This window comes from Pinus tabuliformis, chromosome X (genome assembly GCF_031772625.1).
Source record: "Pinus tabuliformis cultivar Carrire ecotype Pingquan chromosome X, CPIR1, whole genome shotgun sequence".
In the NCBI taxonomy this organism is placed as follows: domain Eukaryota; kingdom Viridiplantae; phylum Streptophyta; class Pinopsida; order Pinales; family Pinaceae; genus Pinus; species Pinus tabuliformis.
The window spans coordinates 529,977,812-530,001,814 of record NC_142308.1 but is presented as its reverse complement, the minus strand read 5'-3'; the positions used below and the strand labels follow the sequence as shown (position 1 = coordinate 530,001,814).

The following is a 24,003-nucleotide window of genomic DNA, read 5'->3' as shown; positions in this document are numbered from 1 at the left end:
GCCCTATGGAGAAGCCCTAACGCTGCCCTATGGAGAAGAGAAATCTCTAACCGCAGCAAGGGATAGGCTTGATGTAGCAAGCCACAGTCCCTTATACACCTACAGGTCTACGTTAAGGCTAATAAGGAGGGCATAAGGGCTAGTTGTGACTGCTGGGGTATAACAAGCCAACGTGTGGTTTAGGAATGCTGGGGAAGGGTGATCATAGCCTTGGGACAGAAGTTGTGAAGGCTGTCCAAACAGCTGTTAGAATACCCTTACCAGTCCAGCAATGTGGCAATCAGAGAATCCCCTAACAGTGAATTGATGTAAGTGCAGCAACATGATATAATAAGGCGTGACAGCATTGTGATAAACGTGCAGCATGGAAGGGACAGCAACAAGACATAGTGCTGCAATAGCAATTGGGACAGCAGCAAGACATGGTGCTGCAATAGCAATTGGGACAGCAGTATTGTAAGCAAGGTGCGGCAAGCACATGGTGGCAAAACAAGGTGCAGCAATGGCACATGATGGTACATGATGCAGTACAGTGATGGGTACTGTCATGATTGATGAAGCATGATAAGATGCAGCATTGTGATGATGGGTGCAGCATGGTGCAACACGGTGAGGTGCAGCATGATGACGAGATGCAGCGCAATGATACGTGAAGGAGTCACCTTGGAGAATCAGTTGATGTAGCATGTCTTCAACTGATCTCATGTATCATCTTCTTAGAGATGATCTATGCTCTTATCTAAATAAGTCAAAGTGTTGACTTCTGTTGTAAATGTACTCTCTCTCTCTCGCTCTCTCTCTGTTGAAGTATTGAAGAACATATAAGAAGAATCAGTGTTGCGGGGGAGCGCCCCCCCCCCCTCGAACCCGCTCCCGAAGCGCGCTCCGGGCCGGAGCGGCTCGGGAGCGGGTCGGGAGCGCGCTCCCGTAAAAAAATTTGCACTCCCTGGTCTGTGAGGGAGCGCTTCAGGGAGCGATCGCTCCCGCGCTCCCGGAGCGCTTTTTAATGCCCGGGAGCGATCGGGGAGCGATCGCTCCCTGATCGCTCCCGGGCATTAAAAAACGCTCCGGGAGCGAATTTTAAAGAACCGGGAGCGGTTCGGCGGAAAAAAATTCCGCCGGACCCGAAAAAACAAAAAAATTTAACTAATTTTTTTTGGTTTATAAGCCCAATGGGCCAAAAAAAAATCATTTCAATGAGATTGAGCTTGAGCTTGAGAGCTGAGGAAGAGCAAAGGAGCAAGGAGCAAGGAGCCAGAGCTGAGGAGCGAGGAGCAAGTGCCAAGGAGCGAGGAGGAAACTTGCAGAGGTAAGTAACTTAATCATTTAGTTAGTTTAGCTGGTTAGGTAGTTAATTTGGTTAGTTTCATTTACCTGTTTGAGTTTAAAGATCATTAATTTAAATTAAATTAATAAATTAAATGAATTAATCCCAATAAACTAAATTAATTTGCAGATTCAAGACTCAAACCCTACAAACATCAAACACGATGGACCTGAGGATTTTTATTGGCATTTTCCTCTTCCTGGTCCCCTTTCTGGTTATTATGGTGGTGGAGAGTAGGAAACGGAGGGGGCCTGAAACTGAAGAGGTGGATGAAGAAGCCGGAGGAAGTCAAATGGGTGAAAACCCCAGTGAGGAGGATGTGGAGGAGGGTGAACATGAGGGTCAAAAAACTAAACAAGACCAAACTCCATTGTGGAAATATGTTCACAGGGCTGAAACAGGGAGAGGGAGTGGAACCACTAAATTTCATTGCCCCCATTGCAACACTGACTACACAGGCTCATACACCCGTGCTAGAAGACACCTCTGCGGGAAAAGGCCATGGGATGGAGAGAAACAAATAGGAATCAAAACTTGTGACAAGGTGTCAACAGCAGATAGAGCCAAATACATAAAGGAAGAGGAGGACGCCCAATACAGAGCAAAAAGATCAAGGGGTTTCTTTGAACCAAGCTCACAAAGAACTCCTTCAGCATCCTCCCAAGGCAGTGGATATGGACATGGAGGCACAGGGTCATCATCTTTACGCCGTAGAACCATATCAGATTTCCTTGATGAGGGGTGTAGGAATGATGTGGATTCAAAAGTTTACAGGTTCCTCTATGCATGTGGGATACCATTCAATGTTCTACGCTCACCTTATTGGCACGAAATGGTTTCTGCCATAAATGATGCCCCTAAAGGATACAAGAGCCCTGGGTATGACAAGGCAAGAACTGTTGGCCTTGATCATGAAAAAGCAAAAATATCACATTCTTTGAATAAAATGACAAGTTCTTGGACTGACAATGGGGTGTCCATTGTATCTGATGGATGGACAAATGTAAAAGGCAAGCCATTGATAAGTGTTCTTGCCGTGTCTGTTAGTGGTCCCATCTTTCTAGCTGCACATGATTACTCAGACAAGTTCAAGACCGCTATCAACATTGCAGAAGCATTGCTTGAAACAATTGAGCGTATTGGCCCATACAATGTCATCCAAGTCATCACTGATAATGCTCCTAATTGTAAGGCAGCAGGAGCAATTATTGAGGATAAATACCCGAACATATTTTGGTCTGGATGTTTGGTTCACACATTGAACCTTCTGTTGCATGATATTGTCAAAAACAAAAATGAACAATACCAATGGATTGGTGATTTGTACAAGAAAGGAAAAAAAATGATAAAATTTATTACAAATCATAGCAATACCCATGGCCTTTTCCACAATCACTCGAGATTGGAGTTGCTGAAAATTGCGAGGACTAGATTTGGTAGCTATTACCTCACCTTCAGGCGCCTTTTGAAGGTAAGAGAGGCATTAGCTAGCATGGTATCAAGTCCACATTGGCAGGTGTTAAAGGAAAGGGCTACAAATGTAGCTGCATTGCAGGTTTTGAAACGGTGGAGGAGGCCGCTCTTGATGGGCAGTTTTGGACAACTGTGAGACAGGTATTGGATTTCACCAAGCCAATTTATAACATGATTCGGTTTGCAGATACAGACAAACCAGTGATTGGCGAGGTGTATGAGCAAATGGATACCATGTTGGGGGAAATAAAAGACATTGTTCATAACAAAGATCCCGACCTGTACAAACTGATTCACGATTGTGTGTGTGAACGGTGGAATAGGCTTAACCTTCCACTACATTGCTTGGCGTATATCCTTACGCCAAAATACTACTCAGATTCTTGGTTGGGCAAACCTGCAGCAGGGGGTGGTGTTAGGACCAAACCCCATTTAGATCGAGAGGTAACTAGAGGATATCTGGAAGCATTAGAAAAGTTGGTGCCTGACAGGGAGGAATGTGCAGCTGTGCGCCTTGAAATAGGCAGATACTTCACTGGCAGTGGTTTGTATGGTAACTTCCATGCAATGGATGACAAAGATAAATTTGATTCTCTCACATGGTGGGAAACATATGGCGGCCACGGACTTTTGCGAAAATTGGCAATAAAAGTTCTTTCACAGGTTGTAAATTCTTCTTCTGCAGAGAGGTGTTGGAGCACCTACAGTTATATACATAATGTGAAAAGAAAAGGCTCAACGAAAACCGAGCAGAAAGCTTGGTTTATGTGCACTACAACTTGAGGTTGTTGAGCCATTACTGTGATCGGGCTAATGAAGATCCCACATATAAAATTTGGGACAATCACCCTGAGGACGACAATTTGGAGGATGGCATTGTACATATGGAAGAACTAGAAGAGGAGCTTGTACGGGATGAAGCTGAAGCAGCTGCAGCAGCCATGCCACCTCCACCTCCACCATCCAGTAGCAGTTCTCGGGGCCCGAGTCTTGTTCCATTGCTATCGCCACCTCCATCGACACCCTCGCGTGGAGGCTCTAGTTCTGGTCGTCAGTCTGGGCGGGAGACTCCTAGAAGACCACCACGACCTACTTATACTCCTGGAGACTCTCGTGGCAAGGGCCACTTGTAGATTTACAGTTTACTTGTCTTTTTTAGTTTCTATTAGACTTGTCACTTTAGTTTTCATAACTGTTCAGTGTTGAGTTTTGAGTCCTTGACTCTTGACTCTTGACTCTTTCATATCATTATGACATTATGATATTTTTTGTAAACATTATATCACTGTGACAATGAAAATTTGAAGTTTGAAGTTGGGCCTTGGCAATTATAACTCATTGGTAATGATTGTGAATTATGAATATGATGCTTTGTGAAAGACTAAAGTTGTTTCATTTCATCTCATTATTCATGTTTCATTTTATAAATTTTTAACATTTCATATCATGTTAACAGTTAGAAGTTAGGACTTAGAAATATCTTCGATATTACTTCTTGTAATGGTTAAACTTGGCTTACAAGTACAACTTGTTACTTTGGTGATCAATGATGATAAATGTTATTGAATTTTCAATTCTGAAAGCTTGAAGTTGAAACTTTAATATTGAATTTGATGAATCATGATTTATAAGACTCAATATGTTGCAGTTGTAATATGTATTTTAATTTTACTAAGGTTGATGACGATTATAATTTCTAGATGATTGATGTGATATGGTTCAATGATCAATTTATGTTTTTTTATGTTTTTTATGTCTATTTCATCATTCTACATGTTTTTGTTGACATATATGTATCAAAAATTAAAAAATATAAAAAATATATATATTTTTAAAAAATCGCTCCGGGATTCGCTCCCAAACCGGGAGCTTCTGAAAATGGTCGCTCCCGCTCCCGCTTCCGCTCCCGCTCCCCGCTTCCACTCCCGCTCCCAAGTAACATTGAGAAGAATTGATCAAGAGTTTCCCCACATTGGGGTTTGTCCCTAGCTAGCACCACATCTTGTGTCCTCTTGTCTTGGCTTGTCTTCTGCAATTTATTTTTATGTTCTATCTGAGGTTTACTTTAATGTTGATGTGATTGCTAATCTGGAAAAGATATTGAGCTAACTGTGAAAATTGAAATAAATTGCTCTAGCATAGAACATACCTAAAATTAACAGTGTGGCAATGCAGTAATTTTCCATTACAGAGAATAGGTTGCTTGGAACACGAGTGCAGGAGGTATGGGTGCAGCCAAAGGGGTAATAGAAGAACCCGTGCAACTATATGAATCTTAGTTGATGTATTGAATTAATAAATTTAGTTCCCTCAGCCAAATTTTCTTATTACCTTCGTAGTAACATCAAGGTGGCGCCACAACTCTTCATCATGCTTCTTCAGAAGTGCTGTCAATTTTGCCATTGTAGAACGAATACCTACAACACTATTATCCAACTGTTGACAGAAGTGATCCCGAAAATCACTTAGCAACTGAACAAAACAGAAAAATGTATCTGCTTCTGCATTGACCTGCATAGAAATAAGCCAAAGAACAAAGAGATCAATATTGGATCTAGCCTCAATCTAAATTTCACACTCTATGAGTTTGTTCCAAAAATAGATTACAGTCACAAACATTAGCAAACCGTACTGCTGTTGTATACATGATTTTATATTATAATTTATTCTATGTGCAAGATCTAAGAACGAACTGCAGCAATATCTTGTGCAAGCTAAGTTCTAGAAAAATGAAACATGCCAAAATAATACTAAGGGTTGCCTCTGTTTATTTGAAATATTTAGGTAACAAAATGAATCCTGCAAGCCATTGAGTTTCTAAAAGTTCAGTTCTAGTACAATTCTAGCCGTGCATGAATTATTTAGGAAATTTATAACACATTAAACAAAATAGTTTCATTGTGCATTAGAAAATTCATGTTCTTTTAAACTTTACTTGCCTTTTCTTGATTAGTATATATCTTATATGTTTAAAAAGGAAATACGAACAGTTGTCAACTTGCAAACATTTTTACGTCTAATGCAACAGGCATATGACAATAGAATCATAAAGAGACAGCCAAACACAAGAGACACAAAAATTTTACCCTGTGAAAACCCTAACTAGGGAAAAAACTATGTTACATGAGTTTCTAGAACGTGGGAACATTGGGAACTTGGGTGCAAGTGTCGGGAATGGCTAGAGGTTTCCCCAAAATGTAGAGGAAACAGCTAATCGGGAGTGATAATATTATATCATAAAAACTAAAAAAATATATATATATATATAATCAAAATTAATATTGAGTCAAAATATTCAAATATTAAAATCAATTTAAATATATAATCTCTCTTATATATAAATATATTATCTGGGTGTCTCTCTCCCTGAGTCTCTCCCTTTTATATATATAAAATATTAAAATGTCAAGTTCATAATCTGGCTTAAAAATACAAAGGAACAGTTTTACATATGTTTCTCTAGTTATTCTTCAGAGAAAAAGTAAAGCAACTCTAATGTTTAAGCATTCACTGCCACACACAATCTTCTACGATATTTATACATAAACAACAAAAGAAATATTGTTTGATCTAAGACTTTCGTGATCCATATTGATAAGAGAATGTCTTTCGGATTAATCACATTATTGAATTTTGGTCAACGTTTCAAACCAACTAATGTGGTTCATCGTCAGGACAACATTGGACCACATTAGTTGGTTTGAAACGTCGACCAAAATTCAATAATGTGATTAATCCGGAAGACATTCTCTTATCAAAAGAAATACTCATCAGCATCACATCCAAGATAATGCCCTTACATCGAGGTGCCACACGCTTCCTTAACCCATCAAGAGATTAATCAAGTTTCTCAATTAAGGATATCGTTGTTAAGGATGTCTTTGGCATTTCTTCCTACGAAGGTTTCAACATAGGCTCATGTTTTGTGGGAAGTTTAGCATATTTCTCTACAGGCTTTGTATTCCCCAACCCCAGGGAACGTTGGAACTCCAAAAAACGAGTCTTCAAAGCTCCCGGAACTTTCCCCAACTCCCATTGCAACTCCCGCTGAAAAGGGAGCGTTACCATACAGTTCCAAAGCTCCCGAGAGTGCGGAAACCATTGCAAAGGATTTCCCACCTCTCGGGAGTGGTTCCAGTGTAACAAAGGGAAAAACCCAACAACTTTTTCTTAGAGAAATTATTCAATTCAACAAGAGATACATTCTGATCTTTTGCAGTCAAATAATGTCAAACTGCCTGGTAAACAAGCCCATGTCAAACTGTTAAAATCTGAAAGTTCTATGCAGAAACTTAAAATTATTTGTAGAAAGATGAATGTAATTTGCAGAAAATTGAATGTGTCTGCAGAAAACTAAATGCACTTTGCAGAAAACTAAATGTTCTATGTTGTTACAATTACTTAGAATGTCGATTTCTTCTTCAAAACTTTTCAAATCACCAATTGTAGATGAACATAAACTAAGGATCATATGAAGATAGCCAAGCATAAATATGAGACACTGAGATTTAGGTCCAATGAGTAGGGCAAAACCTCTCAAGGGGAAAACCCAAATGATTCTTCTTCTATTAGATTTCTTCAATTGTTCAGCAGAGTATAGAGAGAGAGAGAATGAGAATGAATAAAGTCACCAATGTCTGATCAACTTGCAGTTGAATTTCTCTTGCTCGTAGCTTGACAATCTCCTCCTTCTCTTGATCACATCTTGTCTTTCATACTTGCTCTAGCTCTTCCCTTGCTCTTGCTCTTCATTTTCTCTCACACTTCTCTTGCACACACTCGACATTTTCTCTCCTTCTTCTCAATGAACATGCTACACTCAACTCTCACTTGCTCTTGCTTAAATAGATGAGAAAAGAGAGGAGTTACAAAATGAATTCATGCATTGAGCCAATAATAGGAGAATCAAATTCCATTAGGGAAGAGTTACTTGAAGAGAAGTGTAACTCATCCCAAGATTAGAGAGAGAGGTACACTTGTCTTGAGGAGTTACAATTCGAATTAGGGAGAGAGAGGGTTACACTTGACATGAGAATATTTGGTGAGAGTTAAAAATTGAATTGAGTAAGGGACTTACAAATGCATTTAATGAGTTACACTTTTGCCATACATCGAATTAGTAAGGGAGAGTTACATTCTCTTAAGTGTGGAGTTAATATTTTTTTCCAAGAGAGAGAGGTTTAATTTGCCAAGTAAGAAATTCTCAATTTAACTGACTTATTCCATGAGACTATTGAGAATTCATTTTTATTAATCCATTAAAAGTGAATGAATTTAGAATATTTTATAAAAATAGTATCATAATAATAATAATACTGGTAAGGATAAAATATTAATTATTGACTTGTATAATCATGATTGATTTGATTTTAAAGTGGATTCCATAAGTTGAGACCATCCTTGATCATTTAGACATGACTTTCTATTTTTGGAAAGTCACTTCCAAATTGAGATGTGACTTACTATTTTTGGAAAGTCATATTAGAATTGTCATAAATGAGATTGTATGATAGGTTGTTCAGACAGAGTTGAAAGATGTGATTTCTTGTTAATTTTAGTTAACAATGGTATGTTCTATGCTTAGCACAATTTACTTCAATGTTCCTTAGTAGCCCAATAACAATTTCCAATAGCATCACAATAATTACATTAACGATAAAAGCACATAGAACTTGAAACAAAATGCAGAAGACAAGCCAAGACAAGAGAACACTAGATTTGGCAGATGCGAAGGAAAATCCCCAATGTGGGGAAAACCCTTTGATCGAATTTTCTTATTATTATATCAAATGTTCAGCAGAGAGAGTACAAAAGTCAAATTGACTTGCCCAATTCAAAGTCAAAACAGCCCTGTCAATTTTTGCAGTCAACCTTCAACCCTAACCTGAAAGTCAACGTTGGTCATAATAGCACTAAATCATCCTCAAAACAAGTCCGTCTTCCCTACTCAAACTCGGCTTGATCAGGAGGTCAAATTCAGCGCAAAATAGCTCGGTCAAACTCAGTCAAAGGAGAGAGAAACTATTGTAATTTTATGCGGTCAAACTACAGTCAACCCTGAAGTTAGCATTGGTCAAACTGCCTAGATTCCCTTGATTTATGCGCCCAAAAATGCAGCCTAAAATGACAAAAAAGATCCTCCAAAAATCGCAGTCAAAGCTGGTCAACAAACGCTTGGTTAGCACTAGTCAAACTTGGTTTACTTCATGAAATTTTTGGTCCTGCAACTTAGCCCAGAAAACTCGTCCTTATTGTCACACGTGTGAGAGAGAAGTGTGCCCAATGTTGTACGAACCAATGAGAGGAGAGAGAATGTGTGAGTGATGAAGATGCCAAATTTATGACAGTGACCTTGATGCATGACAGTGATCTTATGACAAGTGATGTAATGACTCATGACAGCGATATATATTCAAAAAAAATATCTATGTTACCTACAGTGACTTGGAGGCAGCCACATCACTAATGTAATTGATGATGAAAGTCGTATCTCTCATTCTCATTATACTTTGTATCTCAACTGAACATTGATGACTATCTAATAGAAGAAGAAGAATTGTTTTATGGGTTTCCCCCCCTAGTGGGGTTTTGCCCTAGTCTTTGACCTAAATCCTGGTGTCTCTATTTGTATGTTTTTCTTCTAATGTTCCTTACTATTCTTCTGCATTATTGATGTTAATGTTCTCTCTACATAATTGCTAATGGTGATATGATGTTATGGGGTGAATGTAATTTGAAATAATGTTTAAAAATGCAATTATCTACAACAGAGAACAAACTAGAACTAAAATTAACATGGGATTAGAGTTGGGCTAAAGAAAAGTCATTGAGATCACCCCCATATAGACACCTACGATGGATTTCATGAACAAGCATAGTGAAAGGGATGAAGTTGTTGGAGACCTAAAAGAATGATAAGATTTGAAGAAAACCCTAGGGAGCCTTTGTTCTTACAAATAAAGGTTAGGGTTTGGAAGAAACCCTAGGAGTTCTATAGCATTGGAACTCTAGTGTAATTTCAAAATTTTCATGATATAATATGATTTGTGAGAAGCTATTGAGTCATTCAAGTACCTATGTTAGATTCAAAGCAGCCCTAGATGGGCCTATGTCCCTATAGGAGATGATGTGATGCAGATCCAATGGTCTTCTTCAACATTGATAATTAGGGTTGATTGTCGATGAAGGAGATTAAGGATACAGGCGGTGTTCAAGAGGAAGCATCTCTTCTTTTGCAGATGACATTGACATATGGTCGATGGAAACTGGTGCCGCATGGCTAAGGAGGCAAGATCAAGAGGGAGTTGATAGCTTCCTACAATTCTCATTAAATATAAGTACTTTCAAAACTTTGTTATTTCTTTATGACATTGTTCTTGGTTTATTGATTTTCTTAGACTATTGTTTATTCTTCCTGCATAAGTAATTGAATGCTTCTTTCACTAACTTCTAAGATGAGGGTGTGATCAAGGAAAGCAGATCCATCTTGAAGATCAAGATGCAAAGTAATATGCATGAAGAGTTAGCTCTTAGAGGGAGTTGGTGGAGGAAAAATGAAGGAGCCACTCTCATATCTAGAGAAGAAAGACAGTCTTGCCTCATCATCAAATAAACTTTCATTATGTTTATTTACCTTTCTATTATTACTCTTACTCTTGTTTTCGGGTCAACAGGTACATCTGATGAATGTAAGGACCAAGTCCTATATATCAAGATTGAGGAGGATGTAGAGCAACCCCATGATTAGAGTGGCAATGGACAAGAGCTCAAACCTTGTAGGAAGGATTGCAGTCTCCCAGGTCGATAACTATGATTAAAGAGGCTTCCTATTCAAAGCGAATAGACTGTCAGTTTGGATATAACATCTTTGAGAACAATATATCCTTTATGCAAGGACCATTCTAGATGACAAAGATGCAACAGTGTTAGATGCTTCTGTGATAAAAAGTTCAACAGTGATACGGAATTTGCTTTGAGAGGGATAGGACTATGTTAAGATCCTAGCACTTGTTGCCATATGCACTATTATCAGATGTATGCGAAGTTGGCGTCCTCCATGATACTTAAGGAAGAAGCATAATTGGGGCTACCTAAGGGCTTTGAGGCATAGTTTTCAAAACCGGCCTTGCTAACTGGTTAACGGTCTAACCGGCCAGTTAGCAGGCCCACCGGTCGAAACTGGCCAAAAAACCCGATCAGAGGGGGCACTTCTCCAGTTTTTGCCCTAAACCGGTCGGTTTAGGACAGAACCGGCCGGTTTGATACAAACCGGCTGGTTTGATACAAACCGGCCGGTTTAGAACAAAACCGGCTGGTTCTGTCCTAAACCAGCCGGTTAGGAGGCACGCCCACCGTGAGCCCAAAAAGCAACTTTTTGACTGTGTTTTAGGGGTTTTGGGGGGGAACTAAGGGTGCTTTCCCTCCAAAAACACCCTCTCCCTATCATTTCTCTCACACATCTCATTTGGAGTGTTTGTGAGTTTGCTTGGGAGCTTGGAGAGTGTTGAGTTTTTGCTGGAGTAGTGGAACAGCAGAGTTTAAGCTAAGTTGTAGTCATCATGCCTCTAAAAGCCACAGATACTGCATGGGCTCATTGTCATATGATTGATGGCAAAATGATCTGTAAATATTGCCAAAAATCCATTCAAAGAGGGGGTATTAACAGGTTCAAGCAACACTTGGCTGGGATAGGAGGCCATGTAAAGCCATGTGGAGCACCAAATGAAATAATAGGGCATATGAGGGCAAAATACCTTCAGAAGTCTAAGGCTCAAGTCACTGAACCAATAGAGAAGTTTGTGACTGCAAAGTTTGGGAGTCGAGACTCAACCAACTGAGTTTGATCATGCTGACTCATGAGAAGCTTCAAGTGATAATGTTGATCACTATTATAGTATTATCATATATGTAGACTTGAGTCTTGTAGTAGGCCACTGGCCCCATAGTTTGTAGGCTTTGTTTTTGCACTCTAGAGGCCAATTAGAGCCTCATTTCTTATGTATTTTGTCGATGATATGTATTGCACTCGGTGCCATTTTGATATATTTACCTTTACATGGTATATAAATGAGCAATCTTTGCATATTTTGTCTCTATTGGCATGGAATCATGGTTTTAAATCTTAAAAATAGTTTTTTTCATTAAAAAATAATTATTTAATGTATTTTTCTAAAACCGGTTCGTTTAGACCAAACCAGTCCCGGTTAGACCGGTTCCGGTCAATAAACCGGTTCATTAGGTGGACCGGTCCGGTCACCAGTTCCAGTTTTAAAAACACTGCTTTGAGATGCATGAGTAGGAGACTCATGATTGCGAATTGAAGCGAGTCCTGTGGGCTTGGTACACTTAGATTAATGAACATATGATGCAGACTCTCTTCAAGGTTGAAGGTATGTTTTTGATATTTGGTTTTACATGCTAATTACCTATTTCTGACAAGATTAGATCATCTTAGCATTAAGTACCAGAGGGAGTCAACCTCTGATCCTAGGTCATCCATTTCTCGAGATTAGACGTATAACAAAGAGATGATGTGGACTTCCTTGTCAAAGGAAGTATGTTGTCCGAGACTTGGCATGATGAATTATACTGAAGCAGTTGAGAAATTCCTCTTTAGCTTTAGTTTTGATGGATCCTTGCTTTACAACATGTAGAGCTTGGGCATGCATATTGAGATACTACATAGTTGGTATTGAGATACCTACATGATACTATAAGTCTTGGATTAAGACAATGTTGTGACTATAGAGATATCTCGATGCTAAGTGAACCATGCATGTTGCTTCAACATGGGTCTTGCTTTGATTTCCTGGATGAGTAGGCAATAGACTTCCGGTGCACTCTATCCAGCAATGGTCGATGACTCGATCATATTGCGAGCAGTGTGACTTCTAATAGAGCATTGCAGCTCCAACACAGTGGGAGCAATGAGGCTCTAACTGAGAGGGAGCAATGAAACTCCGACAGTGATTTGTTGTGGAATTGAAGCAGTGAGGCTTATAGATGGGCAAGTTGTTGACATTCTCACCAAGCCTTTGCCGAAAGGGAAGTTGTTGGTCTTCAAAGATCAACTTGGAGTTGTGGAGAAAGTATCCCTTCCGAGAAGGGATCTTGGCTAATCACGAACATTGAACTCTAGGAGCTCTTGGGGATGTGGGGTACTCCTTGGAGCTATAAGGTTTGGAGGATCCTTAACTTTTGATAAGTTGATCTCCCCTAGTTAAGTCCAAGACTAGATGGAGTACATAACCCAGCATGCATCCTACCTACAAGAGGGGCTTGTTGGGATCGTCACTCACTTGGCCAACGAGTGAGAAGACTTACATGGATCTTTACCTATGGCAGACACGTCTGGTAAATTGATCTCCCTAAATCTGGGATGCATGGTGTTCAACCACTTGATCACTAAGGATCATGTTGGATATGACATAGGGTATGGAGGATCTTTACCAAGCAATGGTAAATCAATCTCCCCTATGGTCGATGAGGATCAAGCGATGGACATAAGATGGAGGAACTTTACCAAGGAGTGGTAAATTGATCTCCCCTATTGTCATTGGACATAGGGTTTGAAGGATCTTTACCCCAGTGGTAAATTGATCTCCCCTATTGTCATGTGGATCATTCTTCATCTATGGATTGAGTCATCATAGTTCAGTTGAGATGAGGTCATGGAACTTGACCTAAAGACCCATACGGTTTGGATGATCTTTAGTATTTACCAAGGTCATTTATGATTGTCATGGGCTTGTGTTAATTTTAGATAACAATGGTATGTTATATGCTTAGCACAATTTACTTGTATGTTCCTTTAGCAACCCAATGACAATTTCCAATAATTTCTAGTAGCAATCACATTGACAGTAAATGCAAATAGAACATAAAAACATATGCAGAAGACAAGCCAAGACAAGAGGACACCAGATTGGCAGATGCAAGGGCAAAATAATAATGTGGGGAAAACCCTTTAATCAAATCTTCTTATTATTATTCAATAGTTCAGTAGAGAGAGAGTACAAAAGTCAAATAGATTAACCCAAAACAAAGTCAAATCAGCCCTGTCAAATTCTGCAGTCAAACTTCAGCGCTAACCAGAAAGTCAACGCTAGTCAAATCAGTAGCAAGTCGCCTCCTTTGAAACTCGATCAACGGCAGATTAATTCGGCCTCCATCAAGGGTCAAATTCAACCCAAAACAATCCCACAAATGTTGGTCAAACAACAGTCAGCCCTGCGGTCAACACTAGTTGAATAATCCCAAACACCTCGATTTCTGTGCCAATTAATGCGGCCTCAAGAGAGAAAAATTTTGCCTCCAAAACGCAGTCAAATCAGCAAGGGCCAACGCTGGTCAACAGTCTGAAAAACTCAGTTTTGTTTCAACCCATAAAACTATCCTCCTAGTCGCACGTGTGAGAGAGAGAGAGAAGATCCCCAAGTTGTATGAACCAATCTATTGAAGAGAGAGAAGAATTGTTGAGTGAATGATGTCCAAATGAGGAGAAAGGACTCTTCTATTTATACACTTTGATGTGGGTGAAGAGACACATATATTGGGTTTCTTGAGCCTACATTACGCTGAGGCCAACCTTAAGAATTTGTACATGTGAGAGAATAAATTCAAAATCCAAATGAGAAGATCTTTATATCAAACTTTGACCTCTCGAAAAGAGGAATCCAATGCAATAATTATCTCCATCATATGAGTTGTCCGAAGGTGGAATTTGGCCCTAGTTGCCAATTTTAACACTCCCTCTCAACCAGGGAGAATTCCACCTGCCAATCCATCTGTCGTCATCATGTACCATCTCTGTCAACACTACTCTACTCTGCTCTGCTTTTCTTTCCTGAACCATGAAGCAAATAATGAAGAAGTGATCAAGAGTGAGTCACAAGACCTTACCACTCTCCACTGACAAAATTCAGTCCTTGATCCCAGATCAAGTTGTTGAACACCATGCATCCTAGTCATAGGGAGTACGGAAATACACGATGCATCCATCGGTAGTGCTATGGTCCCTAACCACTTTTCCCAACTCATTGGTCAGATGAGAGGTACTTCCCATGGGTCCCAGACTCTCCACTGACAAAAGGCAGTCCTTGATCCCAGATCAAGTTGTTGAACACCATGCATCCTAGTCATAGGGAGTACGGCTGTATATGATGCATCAATCGATAGTGCTATGGTCCCTAACAACTTTTCCCAACTCATTGGTCAAATGAGAGGTACTTCCCATGGGTCCCAGACGCCATGGGTAGAATGTATGTTGGGGCATTGACAGGAGAAGGTGAACCACTCATCCTGTTCATATGCCATAGGAGAAGGTGAACCACTCATCCACTCATCCTATGCATATGTCAATCGTAGGGGAAGGTGAACCACTCACCCTACACACATGTCAACCATCATGGGGTATCACAGGGGAAGGTGAACCACTCACCCTGTACATAGTGCACCATTAGGGGAAGGTGAACCACTCACCCTGTACATAGCGCACCATTAGGGGAAGGTGAACCACTCACCCTATGGCCGCTCATAGCTCCAAGAAGTACCCCAAGCCCCCAGGAGCTCCCAGAGCTCAGTGTCCAACTCGTGTGAGACCCTCATAGGAGGGTCTTTCCACAACTCCAAGTCTCTTTCGAAAGGTTAAGAATTTGACCTTCCCTAAGGGCTTTGTGAGAATGTCTACAACCTGCTCATCCATCCTGATGTGTTAGACCCTTGTTGCGGATAAAGTGGTACTTGATATGAATGTGCTTGGAGCGATCGTGGAATACGGGATTCTCTGAAAGGCGAATCCCACTCTGGTTGTTGCAGAAGATCATGATGGTATCCAACACATGCTCAAATAGCTCACTGAAGAGCTTCCTCAACCAAACAACTTCACAACAGGCCACACTCGGAGTGATGTATTCGGCCTCAGCAATGCTTAAAGCAAACTATTTCTACTTCCTACTCATCCAAGATATTGAAGTAGACCCCAAAGAGAAGCAACAACCAGATGTGCTCTTACAATCCACCACACTGCCAGCCCAGTCAGCATTTGTATATCCATGTAGCCTCAAATTCCCAGTAGTGTATCTCAGTCCATAATGGATTGTGCCTCGGCGATATCTCAAGAGATTCTTAGCAGCAATCCAATGAATGTGATGAGGCTCAACCATAAATTGACTCAACGTGTTCACAGCGAAGCATATGTCAAGACATGAGTTTACCAAGAACATCAAGGCCCCCACAAGTTGACGATATTAGGAAGGGTTCGCTAATCCAGGGCTAGCAACACTTCCACATAGCTTTTTGAAGTTGAGTTCCATCGAAGTAGGCATGGACTTGCAATCCACCATCCCACATCTCTCTAGAAGCTTCACAGTATATTTTCATAGGAAAACCTCAACTAGCTTTTCCCTAACCTCCAGCCCTAGGAAGTAGTGCATCAGTCCTAGGTCCTTCATTTCGAATTCAAAAGCCAACTCTCTCTTACATTGATGAATGAGAGGGTCTGCACCTGTCAGAAAAAGATCATCCACATAAAGAACTAGAATGGGAGGCCTATCCTTTTCAACCTTGAAGTATAGGTTCAGGTCAGCTTCACTCCTTGTAAAACCCAACTTCATAAGATAGCTATCTATCCTCTCATACCAAGCCCTGGGGATTGCTTAAACCCATAGAGGGCTTTCTTCAACCTGCATACATGTCTTACAATCTTGAACTTCGAACCCCCCGGGTTGTTCTACATAGACTTCCTCCTTAAGTGAGCCATGCAAGAAGGCAGTTTTGACATCCATTTGGTATAGGCTCCATCCTTGAGAGGCAGCAAGGGTTATGATCGAATGGATAGTGGTATATCGGGCAACCGGTGCAAATATCTCATCATAGTCCACTCCTTCCTTTTGAGAGAAGCCTCGAGCAACAAACCTGGCCTTGAACTTTTCGACACTCCCATCAACTCCATGTTTGATTTTGTAAAGCCATTTTGAAGTGACCATTGACTTGTCCTTGGGTCTAGGAACCACATCTCAGACATCATTCTTCCTGATCGACTCATATTCCTCATTCACCACACCCTTCCAAAGTTGGTGCTTCACGACTTCTTCAAATGTACATGGCTCAGATTGTACTATGGTACTCATCGCAGCTAGGTATCCTTGGTACCTATTCAGCTTCTTGCTTTCACGAAATGTCCCCCTTGGTGCAACATGTCTCTCGGCATCTTCAAGAGTATCTTTGAGTCACAAAGGTCTTTTTCTTGAAGTAGAGGGCTCACTAGGAGGTGGATCAATGGGATCCATTGCACCTTCAATATTGAGCATCGGATCATCTGTCGAAGATTCATCCTGATTTCATGCATCATCATCATTGTCCTTCCTAGGGATAGGAAGATCTCGAACTTTCCCAAGGGCAGAATCTTCATCGAAAATGACATCATGACTTATTTCCACTTCTCTTTGACCAAGCACATAGATTCTATATGCCTTCGAAATTTCACTGTAGCCCACAAACATTCCTTTCTTCCCATATGCATCTAACTTGTTTCTTTTCTCTTTTGACACATCAAAATATACGAGACAACCAAAAATTCTAAAATGAGAAACATCAAGTTTCTTACCGATGATAACTTCTTTGAGTGTCTTGAAATACAATGCTTGATGCGGGCATCTATTTTGAACATACACAGCGATGTTGGCAGTTTCTCCCCATAAGAACTTCGATAGGCCTTGGTCATGAAGCATGGCACGGGTGGATTCTATGATTGTTCAATTCTTCCTTTTGGCAACACCATTTTTCTCAAGAGTATATGCAGTAGTGGTCTCCCTCTTAATGCCAACTTCTCTACAATAGTCATTGAATTCATTTGACTTATATTCGGTTCCATTATCGGTCCTCAATATTTTGATCTTCTTCCCTGTTTGATTCTCGACCAAGGCTTTGAAAGAGCAGAACCATTTGAACACTTGGTCCTTCTTTAAGAAATAGATCCCTGTTTTGCGAGAGAAGTCATCCACAAAAATTGCATACTACAAATATCCTCCCAAAGATGTTACAGGCAACATACCTGATAGATCAGAATGGATCAACTGAAGAATATTGGTTGTTTGAATTTCACTTGAGGGGAATGGTCCCCTTGTATGTTTTCCAGCTGCACAACCCTGACAAACTCCTTCGTGATCTATGTTGAATTCAGGCATACCTATGACCATCTTCCTTACATCAGGTAAGGCTTTGTAATGAAGGTGAGCAAATCTTCGGTGCCATAATTCGGATTGAAGAGAAGTATCACAAGTCATTGCTCCCAACGGACTTCCTCCAACCTAATAGAGACCTTCAACCCTAAATCCAAGTGTAAATGCATCTTTCGGGTTCCTTTGCCAAACATGTACCTTCCCATCAATGAATTTCACGTTGAAACCTTTATCTTCCATCGCAGAAATAGAGACCAGGTTCCTTTTCAGAGTGGGTACATACAACACTTCTTGTAAATGAAGGGTTTGACCTTGATTTAAGTGAAGAGTGACAATCCTAATTCCTTTCACGGGATAAGTGGCATTATCCTCAAGTATGATCTCCATATTTATCTTCTTTTCAACTAAGTTTGAGAGGACCTCCTTGTACCTAATGAAGTGCCTTGAGGCACCACTACCAATCAACCAATGATCCAATGTATCCGAAGGAGAGGCAGTGGTGAGAGCAAAAATAAGATAAAATTATTTTTGCTTATCTACAACATTAATTTCTTCATACCTGGAGTTCCTCGATTTCTTGGGAGGACGCCCATTTCCATATCAAGCAGCGGGAACATTCCTCTTTCCTTTGTTGTTGAACCTGTTGTTCCTTTAGTTGCCATTGCCTTTATAGTTTGTTGTGGTTATTGTTGTCATCATCCCTTGGAGTATCCTTCTTGTGAGGACACTCTCTAGCAAAGTGGCCAAACCTGTTGCAATTGAAGCATCTTCCTTTTCTTCCTTTTTTGAATCCTAGCTTAAATCCCTGACCTTGTCTTCTAAGCCCAGCATTGTTCTTCCTTTTAGCATGAGTGGAGAAGGCGATAGGATTGTTTCCACTTGAGGGCTTGTCTCCTTCCATCATCCTTATTTCTTGAGTGCATCTAGCCAATAATTCATCAAATCCCGAAATTCTGTCATTGTTGAGGATGGTAGTGTTAAACACATCCCATTCTCTTGAAAGGCCTCTAAGTGCAATAAGAGTGAGCTCCCTGTCACCAACAATTTCTCCAATAGATGGGAGATCATTCTTGATTTCGGTAATCCTCATGAAGTAGGATTGAATGGATTCTCCTCTATCCATCTTGATGTCTTTCAACTTGTTCTTGAGAAAGAGAACTTGATTTGCATTATTTACTTTGAACATCCCAACCAGCTTGTCATACATCTACTTAGATGTTTCCAAATTAGAAATATAGGCAACCAAAGGCTTGTCAATAGAATCAACAATAATTTTCATAGCTTTGACCTCACCTTTCTTGTACTTTGTTTTTGCAACAGCGGGTGCACTTGAAGGAGGCTCCACCATTCTTCCTTTGACATTGTCCATAGCATCATTTTCTTCCAAAGTCAAATCCAGAGACATTTTCCATGAATGATAGTCAGATTTGTCCTTAAGCTTGTCCTCGGATTTGAAGTAAGATGTAGTCATCATTGAGGCTAACTTCAAATTCTTGTCCAAAAGACTCCCTTAGTGATTGTTTTCCTCACTCTTGCTTGGGCTTTGTCTTCACCTGAGCTCTGATACCATGTTAATTTTAGATAACAATGGTTTGTTCTATGCTTAGCACAATTTACTTCAATGTTCCTTTAGCAGCCCAATGACAATTTCCAATAATTCCAGTAGCAATCACATTAACCATTAATCACATTGACAGAAGCCAAGACAAGAGGACACCAGATTGGTGGATACCAGGGAAAAACCCCAATGTGGGCAAAACCCTTTGATCAAACCTTTTTATTATTATTCAATAGTTCAGCTGAAAGAGAGAAAGTACAAAAGTCAAATAGATTAGCCCAATACAAAGTCAAATCAGCCATGTCAAATTCTGCAGTCAAGCTTCAGACCAAGAAGACAACGTTGGTCAAATCAGCAGCAAGTCACCTCCTTTGAAGCTCGGTCAAAGGAAAATTAATTCGGCCACCATCAAGGGCCAAATTCAACCCAAAACAGTCCCACAAATACTGGTCAAACTCGGTCAAACAGCAGTCAGCGCTATGGTCAACACTAGTCAAACAGTCCCAAACACCTCAATTTTTGTGCCAATTAATGTGGCCTCAAGAGCAAAATTCTGCCTCCAAAATACATTCAAAATTCAGTCAAATTAGCAAGGGTCAACGTTGGTCAATAGTCTGAAAAACGTGGTTCTGTTTCAACCCAAAAAATTGTCCTCCTAGTCGCATGTGTGAGAGAGAGAAGATGCCCAAGTTGTATGAACCAATTTGTTGAAGGGAGAAGAATTGTTGAGTGAATGATCTCCAAATGAGGAGAGAGGTCTCTTCTTTTATACACTTTGATGTGGGTGAAGAGACACATCTATCGGGCTTCTTGAGCCTACATTACGCTAAGGCCGACCTTAACAATTTGTACATGTGAGAGAATAAATTCAAAATCACACTTCTTCTTGTCCAAATGACATGATCTTTATATCAAACTTGGACCTCTCGAAAAGAAGAATCCAATGCAATAATCATCTCCATCATATGAGCTATCCCAAGGTGGAATTTGGCCCTAGTTGCCAATTTTAACAACTTGCTTGTGGTAGATCGATCTCCCCTACCATTGATTGTGGATTATTCTTCTTCTATGACACAAGATGAGATGGGATGATCTTCCCTCATATTGAGACATGCACATCCGATATGAGACTCATGGTACAACGAGAAATTCCTCCCTAGCTAAGAGGAAGTGTTCAAATTTGGGGCAGCTTCCGAATGAATTTCACCAAGAGAGATACAATTACCCCAAGGAAAGGCCATCTTGCTCCAAAGAAAATTCAAATTGGACAAAAGAAATATTATTATTTGATGTATCAAATTTACTTGGGCAAGGAATCTTCAAAACATGTGGATAATATATTTAAATATTTAAAAGCAAATTTGAATTTATATTTCCTTCCAAAAATACACGTCAGCCTCATATATGTTTAAGTCGGCATGACCCTTCACATGGAGGATCAACTATAAATTTGGCACCTATCCTCCCATTTGGCACAATCAACTCAGCCTATTTGAGGCATCCTTCCACAGAGCTATTATGGCTTCTCTTCTGTGGCCTATCTCTATCTCTTCTACGGCCTATTGGTCCTCTCTTCTGCAACCTATCAAGGCATTCATCTGCAGCCTAACTCAGTCTCGATTTGGCATCCTCTGAACCTTCTTTATGGATCATATGAGGCCTTCTCTAAGGATCATCTTCAGCCTACTGTTTGGCATCTCTGTGGTAAGTTCACTCAAGCTTATGCACCCTATTCTCTATGATGTATTTGGCCTATCTTCCGAAGTGTATGCTGCCTACTCTTTATGATGTATGTGGCCTATCTTCTGAGATGTAGGCAGCCTATTATGTGCCCTATCTTCAGTGGTGTATGTGACCGATCTTTGTATTACATACGACCTTTCTTTTGTGATTTTGTATGCGGTCTCTCTCTGAGAAGATGGGACTGTTCCAGCGAAGTGAAGTAGCCTCTTGATGAGGCCCTAATAGTTCTAACCCTCTATGGTTAGGGCATTGATCATGTGGCCTTCAAGGCCTATGCTTATGCAGCCTGATAGGAGATCTAAGCAGCCTTCTTGAGGAGGGTTTATGTGCCCTTCTGTTCTTGTGAAAGTAAAGATTGGACAGTGATTCTGGTTCTTGTGACAGAGATGTTTGAGTTGTGCCACTTATACATATATCAGTGATGTTTGGACAGTCATGTTTAGCAGTCATATAACTGTAATGTTTAGCAGTGATATGGCAGCTACGTATAGCAGTGATATAGCAATGATATTTGGCAGCAAAGACATGATACTTGGCAGTGTCACTCGCCCTTGTGACAGTTATGAATGGCAGTGTTATTGGCTCTTTTGACAGTAATGATTGGGCAGTAACTCTTGATGTTTGGGCAGTGTTTCCTGTGCTTATGACAGTGACTACCTTTGCTTACGACAATGATGTGAAGTATGGAAATATGGCAACATTCTTATAACAGTGCTGGATGATAGTGATACTTGTACTTATGGCAATGACCTTGACCTTGATGTATGACAGTGATCTTGATATATGACAGTGATATTATGACAAGTGATGTAGTGACTTATGACAATGATGTATATATCTGACACAAAGATCTATGTTACCTACAGTGACTTGGAGGCAACCACATCACTAATGTGATTGATGATGAAATTTCTATGTCTCATTCTCATTGTACTTTGTATCTCAGCTGAGCATTGATGAATATCTAATAGAAGAAGAAGAATTGTTTTATGGGTTCCCCTTAGTGGGGTTTGGACATAATCACTGACCTAAATCCTGGTGTCTCTATTGTGTATGTTTTTCTTCAATGTTCCTTACTATACCACTGCATTATTGATGTTAACGTTCTCTCTACATAATTACTAATGATGATATGATGTTATGGGGTGAATGTAATGTGAAATAATGTTGAAAAAGTTTCAAAATGCAATTATCTACAACACAGAACAAACTAGCCCTAAAGTTGACAAAAGAAAAACTGATTTGAAGGAGAAATCCTTGTGTATGTGTTTTATTGCTTCTGTCATTCATTTTTTCAGCAAGTGTGTGAATTTATTGCTTCTGTTAAATAAATTATGTTTTGAGTTACTTAATGAGAAAACATTGGGACAGCTAAGCTTAAAAAATTTATATGGTGTCAAAGAAATTTCCCTAATTAAGATTCTCAAATGTTTACAATAGTAAATCAATTGCCGAAAGAAGGACTAGCAATTATAGGATTTCAATATTTCTTTTAAGACTAATTTCCAGATCTGGGAGTTTGTACATTAGATCTCAGAGATGGCCTTAGCTGGCCTCAAATTAAAGGAAAAGACTAAATGGCACCTCATTTCCTACAAGGAAAGTAAGAGTTATGTTCTTATTGGAAGAAAATGATCTCTGAGATATTGTCAAGGATGGTGTGCCTTTGCCTACACATCCATAATAGTTGGCAACCCACAAGAAGAAAGAAGTGAAGACCAAGCAAACGATCAAGGAAACCATAAACGATCATTTGATCCCTCACATACTGAGAAGAAGAGGGCAAAGGAAATGCTTGATGCCTTAGTAAGCCTATACTAGAGTGAGAACATAAACAAACAAACAAAAATCATATTGCAAAACAAAGTTCAAACTTAGATCCATAGAGATGACAAGATCAAATTCAGTCACTAATTACCTTATGAAGGACATGCAAATTCATGATCAACTTGCAATAGTTGGGGAGAAGAATGCAGCCACAGAGCTACTAAACATGGCACTAAATGGATTCCCAGCTTCATAGGAACCATTTGTTCAAGGTATTTGTGTTCGTGAGTACATTCTCAACTTTGAAAAGGTATTGGATGACTATATCGAGAAGACTTAATGGAGTCAAAGACTAACAAGAAGGGTGGTGACAAGAACCTAACCCTATTTGGTTAGATATATAAAGGCAAGGGTAAGGTAAAGAGTAAGGAATCAGCCTTACAACTAGGAAAGAACTTGAGCAATATCAAGTTCTTCATTTGTCATAAGCAAGGTCATTATCTATCATTGTGTTAAAATGAGCAAAAGGGTAAAGGGAAGCAACAATAAAAGCAGGTAGCAACCTCTACAAAAACTTAGATGAACGAGTTTGTTGCCAAGTTCAAGGAGGATTTGTCGATGATATCTTGTTTTTCTACTAGGATAGTTCCTAGGAATGCATAGTGTTGACCACTCTGTGTCAATGACCCCATAGCAGTTCATCCCTTTTTTCGCAAAAGGGATCTATCATGTTAGAGTGTTCACGCCTTTCAGATTTCATCATCAGTCAACAATTTTGTTAAAGATGTAAACCCATTCTACATGGTAATAATGTAAATGATCTTAATAAGACCATCATGTATGTAACATCCTAGGTAAGCATAGTATTCCGATGACGATTTCCACCTTAGGAGGTTTTTTGTCTCACTGATTCATCTGTGTCTCTAGACAAAAATGATCAACAGAGTTTTTCCCTC

General features: G+C 39.8%; 1 protein-coding gene across 2 annotated transcripts in view; it reads right to left on the bottom strand.

Annotated features, from left to right (window-relative positions):
- The window catches only part of LOC149141054 (uncharacterized), a 60,995-nt gene that overhangs the window by 6,543 nt on the left and 30,449 nt on the right, over window positions 1–24,003 (bottom strand). For both annotated transcript variants that reach the window (XM_089450197.1, XM_089450196.1), the window contains one exon: window positions 5,132–5,311. In XM_089450197.1, the coding sequence (XP_089306323.1) occupies window positions 5,132–5,311 (180 nt within the window). The remainder of the gene's footprint in view (window positions 1–5,131; window positions 5,312–24,003) is intronic.